General features: G+C 44.5%; 1 protein-coding gene across 7 annotated transcripts in view; it reads right to left on the bottom strand.

The window, feature by feature from the left end:
- Window positions 1-23,503, bottom strand: part of MCF2L2 (MCF.2 cell line derived transforming sequence-like 2) — a 149,878-nt gene extending 126,375 nt beyond the window's left edge. For 3 of the 7 annotated variants that reach the window (XM_014265524.3, XM_014265523.3, XM_005484826.4), the window contains exon 1: window positions 2,527-3,251. In XM_014265524.3, the coding sequence (XP_014120999.2) occupies window positions 2,527-2,668 (142 nt within the window). In that variant the 5' untranslated portion in view covers window positions 2,669-3,251. Of the gene's footprint in view, window positions 1-2,526; window positions 3,252-22,744 lie in introns of those variants that run through there. The other 4 variants (XM_005484822.4, XM_014265521.3, XM_005484823.4 and 1 more) reach the window with 3 other exon arrangements.
- Window positions 23,504-24,349: the final 846 nt, after the last annotated feature.

Below are 24,349 nucleotides of genomic sequence, written 5' to 3'. Positions count from 1 at the left end.
TCAGAAGAAATCACATTGATTGAAAGAAAGCCTTGAAACTTGCATAATCCAGGAATGTGGGAGATCAGACTGGAAGTGGAACACAGGAACTGGAATGGCTTGGCACAACTGCTTGCTGTGGGGTGCTGCTGATAAATGACAGGAAACCTGCAGGCCACTGCAAGCATGTGGCCTCCATTTCTGCTGTAGTTACCTGCATACCTTCCATATCTTCTCATTATGATATCTAATATACAAGATAAAATTGCAACAGAATATTCAAAAGGCTCCACAAGCATGGTCTGTATGTGTGTCCAGGGGATGGACAAGGTGAAAATTCCTCCATATTTTGGAGTGCATGAAGTACTGAGTGAACATCAGCCAACTGGACCTTAGCAACAGTCCAGCTCAACCTTTACACTGCAGAAAGGATACTCCCTCTAAAATGCTGGTAAGTCAGAACTTGCCCCAGGGATCCTGCATTGCCACTATGTTCAGAGAAAGCCACCCTGAGAAAAAGGCAGTCAATGAGTCTTTGCTTGTAGGACTAGGTGGGGCAGACAGAATCCAAGTTCTCTGGGACAGACAAACTTTTTGCCTCTCTGTTTATGTAGCACAGACAGCTAAGAGACACTGGTCTAGTCATCAAGGTAGTAATATGAAGTAGTCATAGCTACATCATCAGGATCCACTTTTTATGGAGGCAAGTAATTCCCACTCCTTCTTTACAGATAAGAAAACACGGGCCAAAAAAACCCCCACAATGAACACAAGGTCAAAGTCAGTTCAGAGCAGGAGAAAACAACCCACACAATGTTGTTATGAACTCCTGTGCCACCTTGCCAGCTCCTTAGCCCCCCTTCTGTGTCACCACACACAGAGCTGCCCCAGTGTGTTCTCACAACTCACACATCTCCAATACCTGCAGCTGAAGGCACCCTGTCCTCAGCAATAACTGAACTTCTGCCCCTGGGGCAGCTTTGCTGGCAGAGTTTAATACTAAAGCAGCAAAGATGTTTTCTGCCTCACAAAATGACAACAGGCTCAGGCTGATCTGACATGCTCTCTGTTTCCTAGCAAAAAATTATTTTCCAAGGGATTTCCACCCATAATACTATGCCAGGTAGTCTCTCAATATGAGAGACAGAGAAGGTGTTTCCCTGGGAACAGTAACCATGGCAAAGCCCTTACCAGTCTCTTCCTCTCTCTACTACAGGAAGAAAAAGAGCAGCAGATGCCTGAGCTCTGCCTCCAGCAGGTCCACAGGCCCACAAAGCCACAAGCAACCTGATCAAACATTCAGGAAGGAACTCCAATGAATCCACTGTCTTTTACTGGATACCAGACATTTCTGCCCTGCTGCTCTGAACTCGGAATGCCTCGGTACAAAGAGTGCAACTGGAAACATCAGTGTTACTGAGAGGTCAGCCAAATACAACAATGCATAGGTAGGCACTGAGCCCAAAGATCAGCATGGATGGATCACCCATAGAAGCAGAGGTACAATGGACTGGCTTTGCACTTTTCAAACCCTGACATTGTGCATTAGATCCCTGTTAAAGAAAGCATCTGCAAAGCCCAGTGTGTGAGCAGTGGCTGCAGCCAATACTCTGCTTCTGAGCCACCTTTTTCTACAGAATATTCTCCATTTACCAGATCAAATGCAACTCTTGCAGAAGAGCTAATTAAATAATAATAAACAATTTAACTTCCAAGTACAATCATATTGCATCTTTTTGGGAGTCTTCAATGTGCAGTAGTGAACACCTTGCAATTTGCTGGATTTGAGGTTTACTAAGTATTTATTCAAGTTAACAGGGCAAATCAAGGGGGGCTCTTTGAAAAATCTTCCTCTCAATGACACAGAGAAAAAGTGTTCTATGATTCAGCAATCTTGATATGTGAATAGACAGTCAACAGCCTAGATTTCGACTGCCTCACTCTACTTCAGAGTTAGCATGCAGTTAGCACAAATTGCTAGTTACCAGTACCTTATACTAGCAACCCCCTGAGATTGGAATACTGCCCTGTACCTGGGCTGACTCACACAGAGCACAAAAAGCTTTGTTTGCTACTTTCCAAATACAGTGAAACCAAAATCTTTACAGAGAGGAAGATATTGACCTTCTATATAGTAATTCAGGAGCACAGGGTGACAGGGTCAGCTGGGTCATGACACCCACTGCTCCAGCTCTTTACATTTATTTTTAAGAAGTATTTTCCATGCACAACAGATACCTACTCCTGGCATATACAGAAAACTCAGTGTCTTACACTCGAATGAAATAAACATTTAATCAGAATGAGTCTAACATTCATTTTAACTCCTTTAGGTCAAGTCACTGCAAATATCCCAGAAATATACAGCCAAGTCAAACACTGCAGTCACACCTGAGGTAATACCCAAAACCAGCCAGTTGCCTTTAATTATTACTGACTCCTCAGAGAAAGCATTAAGAATATAATCTGTTTCTACAAATTGCCTGGGGATGCAATGCAATTACCACAAGGAGAAGATGCTATTTTGTTCAAGGATGCTACACTTACCTTTCTTTGCCATGCGCTCCAGTCTAACGCACCCTCCTATAAAATCATGGTACGATTTCATTTCTCCTTCTGTTATCCGGACAGCAGTGAAAGGCAGATTCCTGGGTACCTGTTGTCCACATTTCCGACACCGAGAAGCCATTGCCACAGCTCAGGAGACTCCTGTCAGGAATCTGCTCTCTGTTTGCTGGAATCCAGCCTGATTCTTCAGCTGTCAGTCCAGCCTGGTGACTTTATCCCACTTAGTTCATTCAAGGTCACCCTTGCCAGCAGGATGTTCACCATTGCAATTGGCTAAGACTTTTATAGGCTTACTGACTGTGTTTGTTTCTCCCTCCTTGCCTTCAATATCAGTTTACTTTAATCTCTCATTCAGAATGAAAGCTGTGAACCTCAGCGCAGCCCATGCCCTGAATGGCTTCCTTATCATTTATTTAAAGCTGTCTTATAAGCAACAATGAAGAGAGAAGATCCCAGAAGCACATTGCAAGATCACAGAACGACTCTTAATGAGCATGCCAGCTATGTTCACAAAGAATTTTTCTTTGAGAAAAGGTTTTTCTTCATGATTTTTCATTCCTTTCAGGCTTATGATTTTATGAGTCTTCATCTCTGAGAACGAATTTTTTTACTTCTGCATTTCAGCTTGGACGGTGCAAGGAGACTGCTCTGCAGAGCTGCTCAGCCAATTACTCACACGTCTGGCAGTGGCACTGGGAGGCTGCAACTGTACAGAAAAGCCCTCTGCTGCTGTGCACAGTCCCTGCTCATAAGATCTGATAATCGAAATGAACAGAGTAGCAAATGGAGGACAAGGGAAATATTGTTGGCAGACATGCTCTGCTAGCTAAGCACCCCCCCCAACTAAATTTTTTTAAACAAAGAAGTTGGATCCATTAGTTAGACACCAAACTCAGATATTTGAAACATTCATTTAGAAATCCTCCTTGGAAGGAGCTGGATATTTAAGCTGATTTTTTTTCCCCTTTTAACAATTACAATGACACAAAACACTGGTTAGAGAGTCTTATGAAGAAACTAGTTATTGGAGAATTGAGTGCAGAGAGCACTCAATCCTGATACAGTGAATTAAAAAGGAGCTTCCCCTAGGATCGGCAGGGGACTGCACAGGAGATGCATAACAGGCACAAGGCCAGCACTGGTGACAGTGCAAAGAATACAGTGAGAACCCAATGAATCAGGGCTGAGCTGCCACCCAGAGCTCAACTGCAGCGACCTGAGCACACAATGAGTTTCCTGCAAGGATCTTACACACAGATTGAGAACCTTTGCCCTCCTGTGCCTCAGTCCCTAGCACCTGTTGGCACTTTACACAGTGCCAGAACATCCAGTGCTCTTCAGCTCATGGCCTGCTCAGATCACAGCTGATTCCTAGATGTGGAGTGGGAAAGCAGAAGGCTAATTAATCCAAATCAGAGAATGACCTAGAGGGAACAAAGATGTCCAGGAGAAAAAAGCCTCCTATGGTGCAATTACTAAAATGCTGAATAACTGGCAGAACTGCATTGAATGCCTGTAAGCTGAAACACACAGAAGTCAACTCACCTGCCCCTACTTCCTTCCCTTTCCATGAACTTGCAGCTTTTCCCCAGCCAGCTTTGCTGCCTCATGCACACAGGGAGAGATGTTTAAGCTTCCTAACCCAGCACATACAAACTGGCCATGTCGTCAAACAGCTACCAGACTTGAGAACTGTGTCTCAGAACCTCTTCTTTTGATAAATGAAGCTATAAAGGACATTTCCACTCCTAAAGGTAAAAGATTTTACTACCCTCACCTCCAAATTTGCTGTGTGGCATGAAGTTGCTGACTCTCCTGCTCTTTGTCTTTGCCAAAACCCTGCCTGCAAAGTGAGAACACTGATGTACTGAACTGTTGAATAACCTGATTCATTAGCATTTGTAAAATATTTATTAGAGCTTCCATAGAGCAATCCCTAGGGGAGAGCAATATTTTATAAATAGGGAGACCAGTGGCACAGAAGGCAGAAATACTTTGTAGAAAACTGTCATGATGAGATAAGAAAACCAGAAGCACAACCCTGCAGTTTTATCTTTAAACATTTCCTCCCTATTTTCTTTCATCACAAGGGTTCATGGTGTCCTTCCTTACACAGACAAACATTATATACCTTGGCAAATAAACTTTTCTGACAATATATTCATGTCTGACATACACAGAATAATTGCACTTCAACCCTGCACACAGAGATAAACAATGAGGGAGAATCCAGCATTTGTGGAAATACATTTCTGTCTGCCACCCTTCATTGTGAATGCTGCTCCCCACCAGAATCCACATGGCTTAGGAACAGGAGGATCTGTGACTTGCTGCATTCCAAGGGGGAGCCCTGATGCTGGAAGTGGATGCAAGAAGAAATCTGCCCTAGATGTGAGCTTTGGAAGCACAGGTAACCACACAGCACACAACAGGGAAATGATCTAAAATAATTTCCCAGTCTTTCCTCAGGAAAGCCTGATCCATCACAACGCTAAATAAAAACCTCTGCTGCCTGGGGTACCACAGCCATCACCCAGCTCCAGACACAAAAATAAGCTGGCTGCAGCTGCTACACATTTAGCAACAAGGCACACAAGGGTCATCTCAGGGACTGAGTGCTGTGACGGATGGGCAGAAGGATGTGTTTGCTCTACTGTAAGTTTCATTGCAGTCCCATTCACAAGCTGGGCTAGCTTCTCCTGACAGATATGGAAAACTTGACATGGGAGAACTGAGACCCACCCTGGTTTTACCACACAAATTACCTCTTCTGTACTGCACAGGACCTGCAGTGAGGGCTGCCTTGCAGGAATTCTATGTAACATGTTACCAAACACACTCTGTGTGGATGATGGGGAATTCACAAATTTCCTCCATTAGCTGAAAGGTATCAGTCTGTTTGAAAGAAGAAGGTTGTACTGAAGGGAACAGGTACAGAAGATGGTAGGCATGCTTCCCTGGGTCTTCTCCATAACAGCACAGAATGGAAGGGCATTACTTTCCTGCTGCTCTAACACCCATAGCAAAATGATTGGAAAATTGGTGATGAATTGCCAGCATTGCCTAGCAACATCATCTGGGCTGGTCTGTCAATGAATAAGCAAGTAAATAAATGTAAGAAAGTGTCATCAGAAATTAAAAATAAGGAAAAAAAAAAAGAAAAAACCCCACTCCATGACCCAGATACCCTCAGATGCCACTACCCAAAACAGCCTGCAGAGCTGCACTAGTTCCTAGTTTCATTAGAAATACCAGTTTGCCTTGGAATTGATGCTTGCTGGAAAGTGCTTAAATGCTTGTTGCCATGACTGTGTGACCAGAGGATGGCAACAAATTTAAAGTCAGCTCAGTTAAATCCGTTTAAGCCCCATATCTCTTCTCATGAAACAAGATGCTTCTGCCTCAAAAAGCAGTGCTGTGATGGTTGGTATCACTGTTAAGCACAAAACATGCAACAAACATATTGAATCTCAATGATGCTGAGCCCAAGGGACATAATTTCTTGTGAAGAATCAAGATTTGAGTTTGGGAACAGCATTTATCTGTCAGAAGAAGGAGGAAGAGAAGTCTACTTCTGCTGCATGTATAAATGAGGCAGCTAGAAAACACTGTAAAACACTCACTGTTTGCAGCTTACCCCACACAGTCATTAAAGCAATTGAGGGGAACAGGCATTGCTTTTCCATCAGAGCCTTGCAAGAACCATTAAGAAATTTTAGTGTGAAAAAATCACCTCTCTTTATCCACCAACATTTTAGAGACAACAAAACATAAAAACCCAACAGCAAAAGGTGTCTTATTTATTCATGAAGACCAGCAGCTCACCACACCTAAGTATGTAGTATTCCAAAAGTCTAAGAAATAAGTACTCTAAATTCAATGCCACTATAAAGACTGATATAGAAGCTAAGAAAATAATCTATATTTCTTTCCTGAAACTCCAGCTTCACATTTTCCTACTTCATTATGTTTTCCCTGATGTTTGAACTAATCTTTGATAGCTATGCTGAAACACATTTTCATTTTGCATATAGCTCAATAACCTTCCTTCTGCCTCCCCACCTCCCAGATATTGAATTTGATAAGCCATTTCAGTAGTTTGACACAAAGGTTTCTTTTCAGAGCACTCTTGGTGCAATGGTAACATCCATTCCTGTGTTCAGCTAGAAAGCAGAAACCAGTCTTTTTTATTAACTTTCATTTATTTTCTTCCAACTAATAAAAAGCAGACCAGGACTTCCTCTCCCTCCTTTTTTAATAAAGGGCTACATCCCAGCATGGTTTTAAACCCCAAGGAGTTAAAGGAAGCAGAGGAAAAATGTTCTTGAAATTCCTTGTAGTGCACAGCACTGTTGCAATTGCAACATGCAGTTCCTGCACTAGAAGGCTCTAATTCCAGTGCCATATGGCTTCAGAATCTCATTACACTGATCTTCTTAAAGTGATTTCTTAACGGACAAGCAAAACATTTTTGGTCACCTTCAGCAGAGGGAAACAACGATTCTGCCACTGTTGACGCACATGAACTCCCCCACAAACTGCCAAAAGCAGGAGTGAGCAGTGAGGATCAAAGGACAACCTTAGCCAAGGAACTTGTGTTGTCATCTCAAAGCCGTGAAGACATCAAGGGTATTCAAGGACCATTACCATCATTAAACAAAAAAAAAAAAAAAGAAAAAAAAGAAAAGAAAAAGAAAAAAGAAGAAAATCCAAACCAAACAAACAAAACTGCAGACAAAAAGAAACCCCCAAGCCAATGACATCACTGCTGGATTAGACAAGATTCTCAGGAGATCAGGCGAGGAGCAGAATCTTCACAGGGCAAGCAGTGGGCACGAATTGTTGCTGCACATGTAGGGTTACTTTTACCTGGCTCTCTTGATCTCTGCAACTAAGAGCAGATCACCAAGAACAGAAGGCATTGCTGTCATGCTAGGCCTCTGCTTGGCAAGATAAACAAACAGATCCCAGAATTACCAAAGTGTAGTGGCATAGTGGTCAAGAGTAGCTGGATGCAGCGTTCAGGCTTGGATGCAAAGTGATTCCAGTCTTGACAGACCTACATGAGACCAATAGCCTTTCTGAACAATCTACCCAAAACATAAATGGCTCTTGGCTTAAAGTCATGGGAATAAACTGAGAGACAAGTAAATGCAAAAGAAATACATGAGTGAGACACTGGGTAATGCAGAGAAGGCTGTGATCTATAAAACCAGGCTTGTCAGATCCCCATTCTCCAGCTCCTAAATCCTATCACCAGTGCACAGGCACAGTCTTTGTGTCATGGCCCTCCAGCAGCATCATGACAGCTGAAAAGGACAGACTCTGGACATTGGGGGAAACATGTTTTATCCTCTCTATACTCTGCCACTGACACACTGAGTCACCTCCAGGGCATGGTTACCCTGATCCCTGCTGTCATCCAGAGCACTGCACTGGATTCATTGCACGATTCCTCTTTCTTTCCCCCTTCACCTTTTTCTCCCTACAAGGAGCCTCTGGAGCATTGCCAGTGCAGAACAGCTGCTGGATCCATGCAGCCAAGACCACCAGGTCAGCTTCTTTCCCTGAGGAGCAGCTGTGCACATTCCCTATTGGAAACAGCATTTTTTTTTTGTTTGCAATTCATAACTTGAAACACATAAAGGAGAACCAGAAAGACACAGGGATAAAAATAGCATCTGTGAGCATCACAAGGGCTGTTGATACTCCAGGCTTCTGGACAAATGCCAAATGTTAGCTGAACAGGAAGAAAGAGCTTCTCACATTACAAAGTACAGTAAGGGCCTTTCCAATGTTTTCTTGCCATCTCCCAAGCACTCAACATCAGTTACCACAAGGGGTAGGAGACTGGGCCTTAGGGACTATTGATTTTTCCCTGTTTGCCTGTGTGTGCACTGAGGTTCACTCAGTCACTCTGGACAATCCAAAGGAAAAATAAGCTCTTGTAGAGACTTTACTGGACACTGCTCTGCCTGACTGGGCTCTCAGCTGGTAGATATACATCAAACACACTCCTTTAATATCCCCAGGGCAAGGCTTGTGTTCATCTAGGGAGCTGAGGATAAAATCAGTCAAAGAGGAGTTATTCCCTCTGCTCTGGCAATTGTGAAGTACACCTCCCTTTTTTTCCCCCGGCCCCGGGGCTGCTGTCAGAAACCAGAGGTCTGTCCTGAGGGACCTGCCCACACAGGCATCTCTCTGTGCTGAGCACCAGCAAATGAGGGGCTGGAACCTCCTCCGTGTGCATCCCCAAGTGCAACCACACAGGGCAGCTGGATGCTTGCACATACCTACCCAGGTAACAGGAACTCGTCCTGCTCAGTGCATTGCACTGCAGAGCTGTTCCTTCCTCCTGTCCGCTCATAGCCTGAACCCCTGCACCATTCCCAGCCCAATTTACCCATCCCAGCTTTGTCTCTAAACCACCAGCTGGAACGGATTCAAGGTTCTAGAAAAACACAGTCTATGGGGTGATTTCTCAGGTCACACCAAAGTCTGGTGAAGCAGGAAAATACAGGTATGGACAACCTGCTAGCACGTGCACCAGTGTGCACCATGTGTGCTCTTCCTTCACCTCTCCTGCCCTGCAGCACTGCACCCCACACCAGGCACAGCAGGGCAAGATGTCACACACAACCCCAGTCCTCTCCCTCTCCTCCCCAGCCAGCAGTTATTGGGTTTTGTCATCACACCCTATCTCAAATATGTAAATAGGATAAATTTACAGGAAACCATAAGTTTCAATCCTTTGTCAAAACCAGGCAAGAGCTGCTAAAATTATATGGAAAAGTGCCAGCTGGGATAGAAAAAGCATGAGCATGAAAGCCTCATTTCCAAGACTAAAATTATTCATGGATCTATATTAACAGGCAAGTATGCCCACACAGTAAAAAAGACATCTGTAAGTCAGCCTCAGGTGCAGAAAGGGTATAGAGCTGCACCTTAGTGAACTTTTACTACACGAAGCAGCACAAGGGTTTCCCTGCAACATCACAGTGATGTTGTGACCTTGCCTGCCAACTCCAAGCATCCCACATGCAGCATCACGGGCTGGGAGGTGCTGAGCACTGTCTGCACAAGGTCAGACCTGCAGCCCACATGAAATAAGGGCAGTGCTTTGATTTCAACAGCACCATGGACTTAAGTTGCCTAAAGCTGAGTGCTGCAGTGTTCTGATGAGATAAGAAATTGCTCTTTAGTCTGTCAGGAAACCTCATTAGAAATGCTTTCTGCTGACCAGCAAAGATTTACATAATAAAATGTATCTAAATCCCACATCCGTTTATGGACCTTAGTCCCAGCATAAGTTCACTTCATGGCATGTAGCACTAAATAATGCTTTGTACTTCTCCAGTGATTCTCAGCTGAGCACTCTGGCACCACAGAGAAATTGTTACTCCCATGAAACAGACTATTTCCTTTCTAATTGCCACTAAAAGGATACAGTTTAAGAAGAATATTTTTGCTTATATATATTTGAGAATTCATCTGAGAACTATTTGAAGAAAGTTTGTGGCAGAAGGAATAATTTCACCCCAAGTTTTGCCCCACAAGTGCCTAAAACTGGGGAGGAATGTGCTAAAAGCATATATCCCTACATCTCCCACTGGCTGGAGAGCCCTTTGAATTGGCTTAACAATAATTTCACCCTCTCTTTAACCACTTCTTTGCTGCCCCTTTATATTATAAATACGCATAATTCTACATAATATTTTCCTGTCTCTTGTTTAAATACACTTGCTTCAAGATTAGCAATCAATTGTAAAACAAACCAAATAAACCCAATATTTTAGTTGTATCAGAAGCATTGTAAGGACCCACCAGTGAACTTTAAAATCTCAATACAAACAATGAAGCATAAGGAAAAAATTCTTCAGCTGGGAACTGAATCCCAAGACATTCATACAGTTTGTCTAAGATCAATTGCAATTACTGCAGGAAAGCTAGAAAATAAAGAAATATGTACTAACATACTAAGAAAGATCCCTTTCTTGAATGTAGCCTTAAGCATGGCACAGAGAGCATTTCTCAATGTTATTTTATACCATTTGTAGATATCCCCATCTTTCTAACATTGAATTTAAAACAGAGGTCTGCTCATTAAGATTTTGCAGCATTATCTGTATCAGTCTCATTACTACTGCACACACATTCAGGGTCAGCAGGTCTCATAGTGAATGCTGCTGAACTGAAACTGCTAAGAATGAACTAATTTGGTAAAATAAAAACAAAACGCTAACAAGGAGTTTTATAATCAGGCTCAGTGACTGATCCCAAATATCAGCACTGGCAATGGACATGCCAGGTATTTTAGAACATGTGAGCTCTACTGAGAGAGTATTTTGCATTTGGCAGCAGCATGGAGTCACAGGGTCCTGAGTACAGCAGTTAGCATGACCTGCCAGGGCATTCTCACCTGAGGCTTCCACCGAGACACTTTCTACCGAGACACTTTCCCCACTCCCTTCCCCTTATGCTGTGGGTGATGCTGTTTTCAGCTGCTTTCTCTGCTGTTCCTGACCTGCAGTTTAGACATGTAGTCAAGTGATGTCCTTCTGTAGTATAACCCAGTTTAGATGAAAAGCTTAAATAGAGAACCTGGGTACCCCATTTTCAAAGGGTCAGCCCCTATCTCGCTGTTTATCTCTGGTGACCTCGGTTCTCTCCGAATTAGTGCTGGCGGTACTTTGGATACGGATGCTGTTGCCGCAGGAGCGGGTCCCGGTGTCCCTGTCGGGCCGGGAGCAGGTCCTTGTCAGACCGGGAGCGGGTCCCGGTGTCCCTGTCGGGCCGGGAGCGGGTCCTTGTCAGACCGGGAGCGGGTCCCGGTGTCCCTGTCGGGCCGGGAGCGGGTCCTTGTCAGACCGGGAGCGGGTCCCGGTGTCCCTGTCGGGCCGGGAGCGGGTCCTTGTCAGACCGGGAGCGGGTCCCGGTGTCCCTGTCGGGCAGGGAGCGGTCCCCACCCCGCGCCCCCCAGCGGCTCCTCCGCAAACAGGCGGCGCTGGCAGCGCCCGCATCTCCCCAGCAATGGAGAGTAGCTCCTGAGTACCAAACCCGGCAGAGCCATCACAACTCTTGGAAAAGGGACTTGAAGGAGAGAGGCTCCTCTGCCCAACTCTGTAGCATCCTGCCTTTCAGCTGATCGGGAAGGGTCTGGCCCTATCCTCGAGGGTCTGGGGCAGTGGGAACCGCAGTGTCAAACGGCGCTGCTGTGCCCTCTGCTGCCCCTTCCCCCGCGGCGGAGGAGGCTGCTCTGGCCCAGCTTCTTCCTGGGACCAACACACGCACACATCCCTTCCCCAGGCAGCAGCCCTGCCCTGCTATGCTGCTGGGAAGAGGATTCAGGGGATAACTGCTTGTGTTTCATTTCTGCTTCCCATTGCTGGACTGGGAACTCCTCGCAGTGGTGACACCGAAGGGGACAGTGAGGCAGGCAGTGTGTGGCCTGTACAGAGCTGCTGGTACTGGGGCAGAATGGGCACAAACTATCACTGACAAGCTGCTCTTTGCTTTGTCCAACCACTTCTGCTCCTCACAGGGCTCTTGCTGCCAGCTCTCTGCTCCCATTCAAGATAAAATGATGCACAAGGCCCTGATCTATAGCCAGGGTGTAATTCAACATGATACAAAATGACAATTGCACATTGCTGAAACTGCATTCTCCCCTAACTGAAAACAAAACCCAGAAGATGGATTTTTATGAGCTATCAATAAAAATTACTAAAAAGTTTACCTCAAACTGAACTGTGACTTCAAAGCCAGCTGTGAAGCCTCTCCTGGTTTCATCAATGTGGAAAGGGAAGAGATACTAGACACAGATAACAGTACAAATATCTGAGACAGATGAAATGGTGAGAATAGTTTATAATCTAATTTTAAAAAATAGGAAGTCTGTTTTCACAGAATAAGCTGATCACCATAATAAGGATTAATCAGGTTTTTCCAGGAACCTTCCTGCACCAACAACTGGCATGTAATTGCCAGAGCTCTCTGATCAGTTATGCACCTGCTCACAGCTCAGGGTCATGCTAAGGCCACAGCTATTTCAGTTTGAAATAACCTTTTCTCTGCATATTGCAAGATCAATAGTATGGCTCCTATGAATGTCATCAGCTTTGGCTTTTATGCTGCAAACACCAATATTGATCCCTTCAAAAACTAAGCCTTGGCTTCAGAGACCTCTGAACCACAGTGTAATGGATAACAGGGAACTTCAGACTCAAAGAGGGGAAATATTTATAGTCATGCTTTGTTAGGTGAAGGATTATTGATTGATAACAAGAAGCAAACTCTCCTGATAGTAATTCTAGCCACAGCAATTTGGTGAGAATATGAAACCCATATCAGACAAAAATGCACTCGAAGTGTTTAAGTTGTAACATACATGATTAACAGGCAGCAAATTCAAACTTCTCACATCCAACTTCTCACATCCAAATAATCTAATTTTCACTTATCATTGCTACTAGAGCTGCATGTGTTTGCTGCGGTTCTTTCCTCAATACCTGTCTGTCAGCATGTGCACATCCTTGGAAAGTTATAATTAAACTGGAGATATTGCGGTAACAATAATTGGAAATGCCAATAACTGTGGGCTAATTGCCTACCTAGGTATAACTAAAATTCTTATAGGTCTTGGAATTTAAAGGCAAAAGTCACTCTCCTGAAATACTGAAAGACATCCTCTCTGGTTTTAGATTTTCTTCACCTCTTCACATTGAACCTAAAGTGGTTTTCCAGCGTAAAATGTAAGTACAAAACCTCTGAAGCTCAAGGCATGTAAGAGGAGAGTCAGATCCTATCAGCAGCTGCTGCCAGGCAGCCCACAATGGCGTACATCAGCATTGTTTGTCTTGTATTTATGTCTCGGAACTGCAGATAACTGCTCTTGTATGTGGGGCCAGCTGTAGACAATTCATTGCCCAAGGGAAACTGGAAATCACACAGCTCCCGGTCATGCAGAGGAAGCAAGAGCTAAATGGTTTGCAGCCCCTCATATCTCGTTGCCCTGGGCAACAGTCTGCACTGTGGGAGTGGCAGATTCAGCCTTCCTCATATGGATTCTGTAATTTATGGTGTTAATCTATGGATTGATACTATGACAGCCCTTCTGTAGTACTATTGGGGGGCTCAGGCATTAGGTGATACGGGTGGGTGCATAAACAGTCTCAGGATAAGAGATGCTGGTTTCCATCCAAGATCTTTGAGACACAGATGGAGGTAACTGGAAGCACAGAGATTACAGGTTGCACTCACGGATGTGGGGAATCTGAATCCAGATCCTCTCAGCATGGCTTTTCCTTGAGCTCTGACAAATGAACTCAGGATCCTCATATGAACTCAGGACAATGCTGACAGTAGGTGCTAACTGTGCTGCCTCTCATCCCTATTTGCAGCAGGGGCTACAGCTGGGTCAGCTACAGCTGAGTCCACTCAGACAAAAATATCTGGTCCTGTGGAGTGCTGAGAACCAGCAGTTCCCCATATTCACACAGAAATAAAGAGCTCTTTGCACTCAGAGCCACTTTGTTGTAATATTGATGACAGATCATTTCCCATCACCACTTTGCAAAGTTTCAAAGGATTTTGGCTTCTGCAGAAATTTAACCTTTACTCCCATGCTTGAGCAATCCAGGTCAGAAATCAGTGAATTTTAAAATCAAAATAACATTGGACTAACATCCCATAAAGGACCTTTGTGTGTCTGTTTAAATTTCCATAGAGTCACCTTTGCATTCACTGTAACAGTCCTGCACCTACTGCAACTAAGTCCCCAGAGAACTTCATCTGTGCTGCATCAATGTACTTCTGGAATCAGGGAAGATCTGCAGATAGAAGAGAGGGCTGGGCTGACTGCCTTGAAGGGCCAAACAAGCCCCTTTGTGCTCAGAGCAGGAGAGCTACTATGAGATGGTAGTACCTAATGCTGGAGCCAAATCATGGGCACAATCCACCTTTGAGACAGGCAGAGTAAATGGTACTGAAATGAGTAGCAGTCTCCGTGAGGGCATGGACACTCAGTGCTTCGGCTGTGCTTGTTTAGTTCCTGACTGCCCAAAAGATTCAGGACTCAAAGGTCATCACAGCAGTGATTTTGGAACAACACATTTTCAACAACACACCAAACACGATGCACAGCAAGTGCAAAGCTGGTTTTGAGCAGGAGTGTGGGTGTGGGTGTATGTGTGTTGTGCTGGAAAACAAAATAGACAATCATTTCATGACAGCATGGATTATTGATCCTGGTGGTCTGTCCTTCCTCTGGACATTTTTTTGGGGGGGATATTGTATTGTACTGTCAGGTCTCTGCAATGGCTAGAAAAGATGGAGACAGAGCATAGCAGCTTTGTAACCTACATCCTAGGGTCCATGGAAATTTATTCTCAGTTCAGGACTTCATTCCATACTACAGTGCAGGAAATCTTCTGATAGAAAATAGGATGAATGCAGAATTATATTCACAATAATTCATTAATACAAAGTTATTTACAGACCTCTACTGAAAAGGCACCAGTTTTCTGCAATGCCACACTGCAAAAGACAAGAAGTAGGTGCATATAAATGTAATGTATTTCACCCTTGAATGAATGCTGTTGCTTCAGATTTTACCAGCCTGAATTCACATGCTGGACATGGCCCTCCTCCAGTACATGAGCTCAATGATTCCTCAGAGGCAGTTATGCTCTTGGACTCACAGATGTTATCTGTGTTGTGCTTACACAGCAGTGGAGCTTGAAGATACTGTGATCTCAACCCAATTGTCCCCTACACATCTGTCCCCATGCCAAAGTGGAGCCTGCTGTCTTTTGCTCCACTAAACTCCAGAGCTTTTTACAGTGCTCCTGCTCCCTAAGCAGTACCTCCTTCCATGCCATGACTTACAGATCACTCAAGGTATTCACTACTGATGTTTTTCCATCTATGCATGTAAGAGTTGGCTGTGTCTTCACCCTGTCTCCCTTCTGTTCCTTGGTTTCAGTTCTGGCAGCTCTGCTGCACTGGTTAGTGAGTCACTGATTAGCAATGATCCATGTGCCATGTTATCTCTTTCACATCATTCTCCAGCATTTTCTCACATGAGCAGGATCAGGCAGCTTTGCAGAGAACTCAGATTGCTGCCAGTCATTGACCAACTGACCACCTGGGGCAATGCAGACATTGGCAATGTTACTGTGCTCAACTCTAAAGGGAGGTACAAGGCCAGCCTGGCCTTTAGCAGCAAAACATGTATGGCTTTTCTCTTCTCCCAGACACTTGAACACACAGCCAGCTCTGAAGAACAGGAGAAAAATACACACAGGACTAGTATGGACCAGACACGTGCTGTCAAAATTATTTTAGCAGTCACCTGGGCCCCATTCAGAAAAGTTCATCCTAGATTAAACACTAAGTCCAGCCTTGGGACTAAGAGAGGCCCCAAACGTGGTACAGAAGGGGAAAAAGAGTGACAGCAATGGAATTGATTAGCTTATTCTCTACTCAATGAGATGACCTGGTGCTGTAAGTACCCTCCCAAATCCTGATCCTGTTTCCCTCAGGGAGAAGTCCTCTCAGGGGAACTCTTGGATTTAGACACCATATGGAAGGCGAGAAAAGGGAATTAAATAAAAGATGAGGCAAGAGGTGGAAAAAGGCCCTTGTATTTAACGAGCTGCCAGACAATGTGATAGATGTCAGCTTTGTTTAATTTCCAGTGAGGCCATCTGAGCTCCCCTCTGCCACAGAGATGGGAACAGACAGGGGCTCTTCTCTGCCTCCTTTTGGTCCTATTTGCTTTTTAAGCTTGAGGCTTAGCAATGCAGAGTGGTCACTGCTGCCTGCCCTGTTAGCACCAGCATCTCTCATTGTGCCTGACTCAGAGATCTCTCACAGGAGGAGGTCCTGCACTTGCTTTGCCCTGGAGATTCCTCCCACTTCCTCCTTCCAGGTAACCCAGGGCTTGCCCTGGAGAGTTTAAGAGCAGACTGGAAAATGCCACAGTCTGACTAGATCATTGCAGGATGGCATCATTTTTCCCTTGCATTTGACCTAAGCATTCTTTTTTAAAAATTTGTCATTTGATACCAACCCTACCCCCAAATATAAAAATGTGCCAAAAAAAAAAAAAAAAACAGGACCCAACAAAAGACTAAAAGACTACTATATAGTGTTAGCAAGAGCCTGCTCTGGAAGTCAGAGGTTTCTGCTTTCTGTTCCACTAAAACTGCCAACGGAGGACTAACAGGCCTGGAGAAGCATCAGGAAAATCATGAGAAGAGCTGACCCAAAGAGCAAACAGACAGAGTTCCTTTCAGCTGAAGCATGTATCCTGGAATAACTCATTTGAGTCCCAACTATTTTCCAGGCACTAAAAAAGTGTACTGCAGAATTTTCTAAGGATGTAGAGGACCTGGTGTCTGGCAAGCACAGCTGTGGAAAGGGCCATAGGAATCACCACCACTGACAGCTAAACTTGAGTCCTGGCACCTGACTTTCCTTTACTAATTTCCTCACGTGGTAAACACTCCTCCATGCCAACAGACAAACAACCACAAGTCATTGCTAAGGTAGATTAGAAAATAAAGGGCAGAGGGAGACTGCTGTAGCATTAGATTGAACAGCAGCAATACAGAGGCTTTTGAAAGAGAGAATGATTGAGAGATTGACAGGTTGGATCACGCCTCAGTTCCAGCCTGCCTAGTTCCCTGGCTCCAACAGTTGCCATCACAACATGCGTGAGTAGAAAGTGTGAAAACCTTGCAGCAAGCAGATGGTGGATAGCTACTCCTATTCCCTTTTCTCCCCAACATCCAGTCTCTTACTGGCATGAGAATGAAAGCTCAGGGTGTAACAGCTAGTTTTGGGAAGGGTATCAATAAATGAGAAAACAGGGCTGTAAGCAGCCTTTTAATATTTGGGGCTCTGCATGGCTCTCCTTAGGGCACACCACTCTGAAAGAAATTAGTAAGAGTATCACACCTGGATATTGCAAGGTTTTCTTAAATTCTATCAAGGATGCCAGGATCACATCCTATATGAAAAAATATTCACCTAAAGTAAAAGACGGAATGTAGAAGAGGGACATTTCTGAGCTGTTCTGACACTGAAGCAGCCTTAATGCATGCTACTCTTTCTAGGAAGCTCTTTAGTCACCTCTGCCTTTCTGAACTAGAGGCCGAACTATCACATAAATATTTTGCCTTGAGACAAACTAGTGTTCTGGATCCCAACTCAGAGCAGTTTCTTATAATCTTTATTTCTGACAATGTCTCTACAAACCAGATTAGAATGTGGCCTTTAAACAAGTCTGTGGTACTTGCAATATTCTACATCTTGGAAAGTGCACCACATACATCTGCACATTTTTCATGGGTTTCTGTGAGAGCTTAGTTTCCACTTTTTATAGATACAGAATTTGCAGCATTAGCAAAACACTTCTAAACAGTTTTATTAAACAGCTTCCAGTGAAACAGCTGCACAGAATAGGCCATATAGAATGGGGTAAAATTAATAACCACAATCTATGAACAAAAAAGTAAACAAGTAGCTTTTTTAAGCTGTAAAACTAAAAAAGATAAATTGCTATTATCTCTCCCACATTCCACCCTCCTACACGGAATCTCTGAGGTCTAATAGAATGAGCTTATTTCCCGTGTCTTCACTATTTTCATCTTTCACTTCAGATAGTATTTTTTACTTGGCATGAATTCAATATTTTTGATCTTTGTCACTTCAAGTTTGGTAGAAATTGGCCAACAGTTCAAAAGCTTTACTGGGAAACAGAGATAAAGATGCAGATAACAGGATCAAAGCTCAATTTTTTTATAGAAGTAGGTTAATGGGGAAATTTCAACCTACCATTTCTCATAAGCATGAGATCCCAAGTAAATTTAGCAAACCCATTTCTGCAGTTTTCTATTGTCATATTTTATTGGGAATGCAGTGATAGATGCTCCTCCCATGCCTTATGTTATTTTGGGTGAGGAAATCTGGGGTGCTGTGGTCAGTGGAAAGACCACTTTCCATTTGCTGTGCACCAGAAATCCCTAAGTAGGACAGAGACACAGAATCCATGGTTCAAAAAGAGTTTCTGAAATGCATGAATGCTCTAAAACAAAGGAAATAATTTTATGCTGCAGAGGAATTTTATTTGATTTAAGCCTTTGCATAGGAGTAGCAAAGGGCCTATTTGATATGGTATCTCAAAAGTTAATTTCCTAAAATATCCTTTTTTGTGTCCTTAATGTCCACAGACACATATGAGAAACATTGCAATTGTCTATCCAGCTATGACATATTAGATTATTTGTGGCTTTGTAGCATAAAGCAGATTCTGCGACTTGTGATGCTTAGCCACTGGCCTGGGACAAGTGCCAACTGGGGTTATTCCATTCTGCTGACCTAAATTCCTCTCACACAGTCAGGTGGATGCAGTATCATCCTTTACTTCCTCCCCCAAATAATAACACAGCTTCTCTTCACACACACAGGTATTTTACACCACTCCTCAACTCTGGTGGTTAAGCCAAGAGTGATAGGAATTGACATACCACGGTTAACAGATAGGAATTTCAAGTCCAGAGATGTCAATCCTAAACTAAATTCAGTCAGTGACTTTCCTTTTTATTTCCATCAAATTGTTAAAATTTCTTTCTGTTTGGTTTTTTTTTTTTTTCCATAAAATGAGAGACTGGAGAAATACGAGTGTGTAAAATCAGATGAAAGCTGACACAAATGTATGGGGTTGTTTCTTGTATGTAACATTTGTGCAATGTACACACAATTTGCTTTCTGCAAACTCACATCAGTGCTCTCCTACCAGGGACACTGACAGTCAGCTCATCTGGGTCCAGTTAACACTCCAAGGGGAGGAACTCTTACAACTTCATTGAGAATTATGGGGAGCCTCTAACAAAACCCCATCTCCCATGTGCTGTGGAATTCTTTATTGGCAAGAGAGAAGCCAAGCTGGTGACCTTTTGAGACAGTTCACATTGGTTCTGGCAGCTCCATCCTATCATAAAATCATTTTAAGAAAAAAATCTGCAGAAAATGGGGCACTGGGTGGAGGTGCCTGTGTGCACAGCTGTGCCCAGAACGTTGCCCACACATAGCAAAGCTGGCATCAGATTTTTGGGGGCCAAGTGCCAAGTGTGGGTGGGTAGTGAGAGCACAAAAGCCTGTTCCTGTGGGCTTTGCAGGCTGCAAGAGCTGTGCATGTTCCCACAGGCAAACGATGCTGCCGTCGGCACCAGGCGTGTCACCCTGCAAAGCTCTTCCCTCCCCACCACAGAGGAGCTGCCACTTGCCCACCTACCCAAAGGACACACTTTTCCCAAAATTGATGAGTGTTTCCCCAACACCTCCCAACAAACAAGTTCAGTGAAAGTAGGGTAAATTAAAAAAAGACTCTTGACGCAGTTTTGGTAACAAGATTGGGTAGTGTTGCTGCTAAATCTCAGATAGTAAGCAGAAAGCCTGCTAGTGTCCACAAACTACTCCTGCCCTAGGCACCTGTGGTGGCCCCATTACCTCAGCCACACCAGGACAGCCAGGAACAATCCCACAGAGGTTGAGGGGGCACAGAGCTACACAAGGGATCTAATTTGGTCCTCTGTTGTTTTATATTCTGTGAAGATGTGCTAGCCCATGCAGGTTGGCAATAGAAAAGTATCAAGATAAGAGAGCTACTGTGGAGAAGGAAAATACCTTCAAGGCTTTGATTTTGACCCAGGTGAGGCAGGTACTGTATGTATGAAGTCTGTAGCAGGATAAGAAGCTTTTTTTGCTAGCACATGAACTGTGTAACACAACATGAGTCAGCTAATGAGGGATGAGAGCTTTTGCCCAGGACAGATAAGTTGAGCCCCAGGCAATTAATTATGTGACACTCTTATTGACACATGAAAAATAAAATGGTGTGTCATTACTTCCCACAGACCAAAATGATCCTATAAAGGTTTTATTGAAAATGTAAAGGTCTTTCTTTTCCAAAGTTCTTGTTTGACATTTTGGAAATTTTGTGAATAAATTTCTTCCCTCCTGCTCCTGGGTGAGCTGGGAGTTGCGCTCCCAACCAAGAGCTGGCTACATTCTAAAGAGTTTGAATTCCACCAATCCAGGTGGAAATATGAGGGTGAGAGTTGTAAAAATAGTGAACACAATAAATGGCCAAAGATCCCCTCAGTTTGCTAAGGCTGAGAGCCCTTTCACTTGTTTGAGCTGTAAAGATTCCCAATGAACACAAAGAGACCCTTGCAGCTTCCTGGGAACTATTTGTCCAATAAGCTATTGCTGATTCAGCTAAGGCACCCATGTTACATGTGATTCATAAATATGGTGCATCATCATCATGGGTTTGGAAGAAACATTTTTCCATCAGCCAATAACAAGTACTTTAATGTTCCTTTCTTCCATTTTTGCACAACTTACATGATTCAATAAAAAATGAACTCTGCCTACAAAAAGGCAGGCAGACTCCACAAGCAGGGTCTGATTTGTAGGTTACAAAAGGCTGGGGAAATGGTGGGGTTATCCTTCCCTGATGGAAGCTGATCAGCTGGGCTCCTGCCTCAGTGGGGAATGGATAAACACCACAATCCATGACCTTCATTCCTCTCCTGAGCACTGGCCTGCTGGGTGACCTCCAGGAAACCAATAAGACTCTCTAGCATCAGCCTCATGACCCAGAAACCTCTCTTGAATTTAGCAGAGACCAGTGGAAAGGTTCAGCAACATTTCTAGTGTCCAGAATGACTTTCTATTAGACAATAGTATATTACACAGTAGGTAACATAATGCTGTGTTACCTCTAACAAATCCCTTCTGATTTCAAGGAGAGGAACATGGATGATGGGACCTGCATTGAGTTTAACAAGAAAACCAGAAGACATACAAATCTTTTTGGCTCTCCTGAAGTACTTATTAAAAAAAAAAAAAAAAGATATGCCTCATATTGCTTTCTAAATCTTCATTAAAAAAATGTGAATTCATGTGATTTCATGTCAATCTGAATTTGCACAATTGCAAAGCAATTCCTGTTGGCATTACTGGGTCAAAGAGCCTGCTGCTGCAAGCTCTCCTGGCAATCATACTCTCTCCCACACCAAGCTCCTGCTGAGGTTATCCTGGAAAAGATTTTGGAGAGATGGGGCCTGGTCCTAAATATTTCATTGACTTTGAATCTGCTTTTGTGCTATTTCTTTAGGCAAGATGCTGATTGCATGTGCTCTATTAAACTTAGTTCAGTTGCCATAGCTAATATCAAGCCAAAGAATAATGTTGGTCTAAAACCTTACTTATATATTCTATAAAAACCAAATTTTAGTCACACTCTGTTTCATATACAGATTGAACAAAGCCAGTGACAAAGGCATTTCAGGAACCTGTACAACATATTTGGCATTCAGAGCATACAATCCATTCAAACACTAACAGCTATAAAATTTGCTCCTATGGAATTCAACTAAAAAGGTTCTCTTTATGTGATGCAACACAGCTGTAATCTGCTTTAACCCAACAGTAGGTAACAAAAAAGGGTCACAAAGGCTTTTCTCAGCTGATATTTTAACCACCAGCATCTCCTACTGTCTTGCTAGTTTCAGGTTCCTCAGTTCCTGGCCCAGCAGTCCCCAGTGCCAGCAGGTGGGTACCCAGCTCAGATGCATAAGGATGTCAGAGCAGAGCATAGGGCCTCACCTGTATTCACTGGCATTTGAATGTTAGAAACAGTAAAATCAAGACTGAGAGAGAGAAAGGCTTTTGAGATCCTATCCCTATCCTAGCCCCTTCTAGAAATCCCGAAACAGCAAAGGCCAAGAAAAGATTCTCTGAGAATGGGCTGCTACTCCAGTATCACAAGCAAATGCACAGCACATTAGCGCTGCCGTTGCTCCAGCATCCTCCCACACCCCCTTTTCTCCACCACCTCCCTGCAAGAACTGTGCTCGGGTATTTTACACAGATCACTTCACAGGTAGGACACGCTGCTCTTACTGTTCCTGCTTTTCAGAGAAAACATGCTTGACAAACAAACCATCAATAAAAGGCTGTGTAATTGCCCACAGCCGGGGATTCACGGTCTGCATCCTAATAGGATGGCTCCTATTTCACACACAGGTGTGATATTGTCACACAAAGGCAGCAGCACCTCCTGGGGGAACAGGGTCCGCAAATCCACACAAATGTAGTAAGAAGAAAAATAAAGATGCCTTACCCACATGGGTGATAACCGTAGTCAGTCGCTGGGTGAGCTCCTGATGTGACATCTCTTCTTCTTTTAGCCAAAAAAGCATTTCACACAGGGAACTACACAGCATCCAAAAAAAGATGCACCCAGAGTGGGAGGCTGCACACTCACTGCCTCACTTGCACACAAAGCAAGGACCACTCCCACGGCACGGCCCTTCCAGCTTTCACATCTTCTCTCGGCTGCTCACCTCTTCCAATTTGCTGCCATCCATGCATGGACCTTGAAAAGCTCCTTCCAGATGGGGACTTTACCCCCCTCGACGGAAGGAAGGCAGCAGGAGGGGGGAAATATAAAAGCGGGGGAAAGCAGACGAGTTGATTGCTTATGGCTCTTTTCCTCCCTTCTCCCGCGGATGAGGCGAAGGATAAAGAGACAAACCAGCAAGCAGATACCTTCCTCCAGGGAGACTTTTGGATGGTGATGCTGCGAGTCAGGGAAAAATCCTGGAGGTAGGAATGGCATGGGGAGGAGTGGAGCTGGCAGGAGAGCTCGAACAGCCGCAGCTGCTCTGCGACGCTCCCTTCACCAGCGTGCCTGGGAGCGGAGAACAACACGCACACAGCCTCCGATGCTCCCCCTCGGCCCCTGGGGCCCGAGTGCCTTGCAGGCTGTGGTTGAGTGGAACCCCGCAATGTCTCCAGAGACCCTCCTCCACCCCCTGTTAGAAGCCCCTGCCTGCGGGGCCAGCGCTTCCATGGAGGGGGAGGGGGCCGCTGGCCGTTCTGCGAGTGCTGTGGCCAGAGGCTTTGTTGCTCCACCTGCACGGACAGGATCCCCGGGGTCCTGGCTGAGCCCACAGGAGCCTCTCTAGCTGCAGCTGTACCAGCAGGGTGAATTAATCAGCTGTGGGTGCTGGGCAGAGCTGATCGTGGCCACGGAGCTCAGCCGTGCCCGTGCGCAGGCAGGCACAGGTGGCCTTCAGTGGCCAGAGCAGGTCTGTGGCACCCATGGTGCCAGCCTTGCCCGGATGTGTGACAGCCGTGGGCAACGAGAAAGCTTCATCAGCCCTGGGAGAACAGGGAGAGTAAGGCAGGCAAGGAAGTGAGGAAGGGCAGGACAAGGCAGGGATGTCTCCATTGCATCCCTTGTTGCACCTCATCCTTGGAAGCCTACCTGAAGTGCCACACATGGCAAACTTATTGCACAGCTAAAATGGAAGAAATAAAACAGACCAGGGTGCAGCTGCCTGCAAGATCGGCTCTATTCCCACAGAATTAATTCAACTCTAAATCCAGATCCCTAGCCATCCATAGAGTTTTGCTGAAGTCCACCTTTCCAAGCACACCAAGGAACCTGACCACATGCATGCCCAAAGCTGGAGCTGTAAATACCCCTGTGGCCCTGTCAGATCTTACAGCACAGTTAGTGAGGCTGTCCTGGTGTTGTGAAAGGTTTACCTCTGTGAAGAGAAAATCCTATAATCAGCTGGCTGACCTAAAAGCCAGTCTGAGTACCTGTGCTGTTGGCCTCATTTTTGGATGACTGGCTAACTATGCCAAGAGGTTCCTTGCATAGTTCTGTTCAGTTATTTTAACAACAAATCTGTCTGAAAACATGAGAAGGATGACT

This window comes from Zonotrichia albicollis, chromosome 9 (genome assembly GCF_047830755.1).
Source record: "Zonotrichia albicollis isolate bZonAlb1 chromosome 9, bZonAlb1.hap1, whole genome shotgun sequence".
Lineage (NCBI taxonomy): Eukaryota > Metazoa > Chordata > Aves > Passeriformes > Passerellidae > Zonotrichia > Zonotrichia albicollis.
Note: the sequence above shows the minus strand (reverse complement) of the source record. Positions and strands in the feature narration are given on the sequence as shown.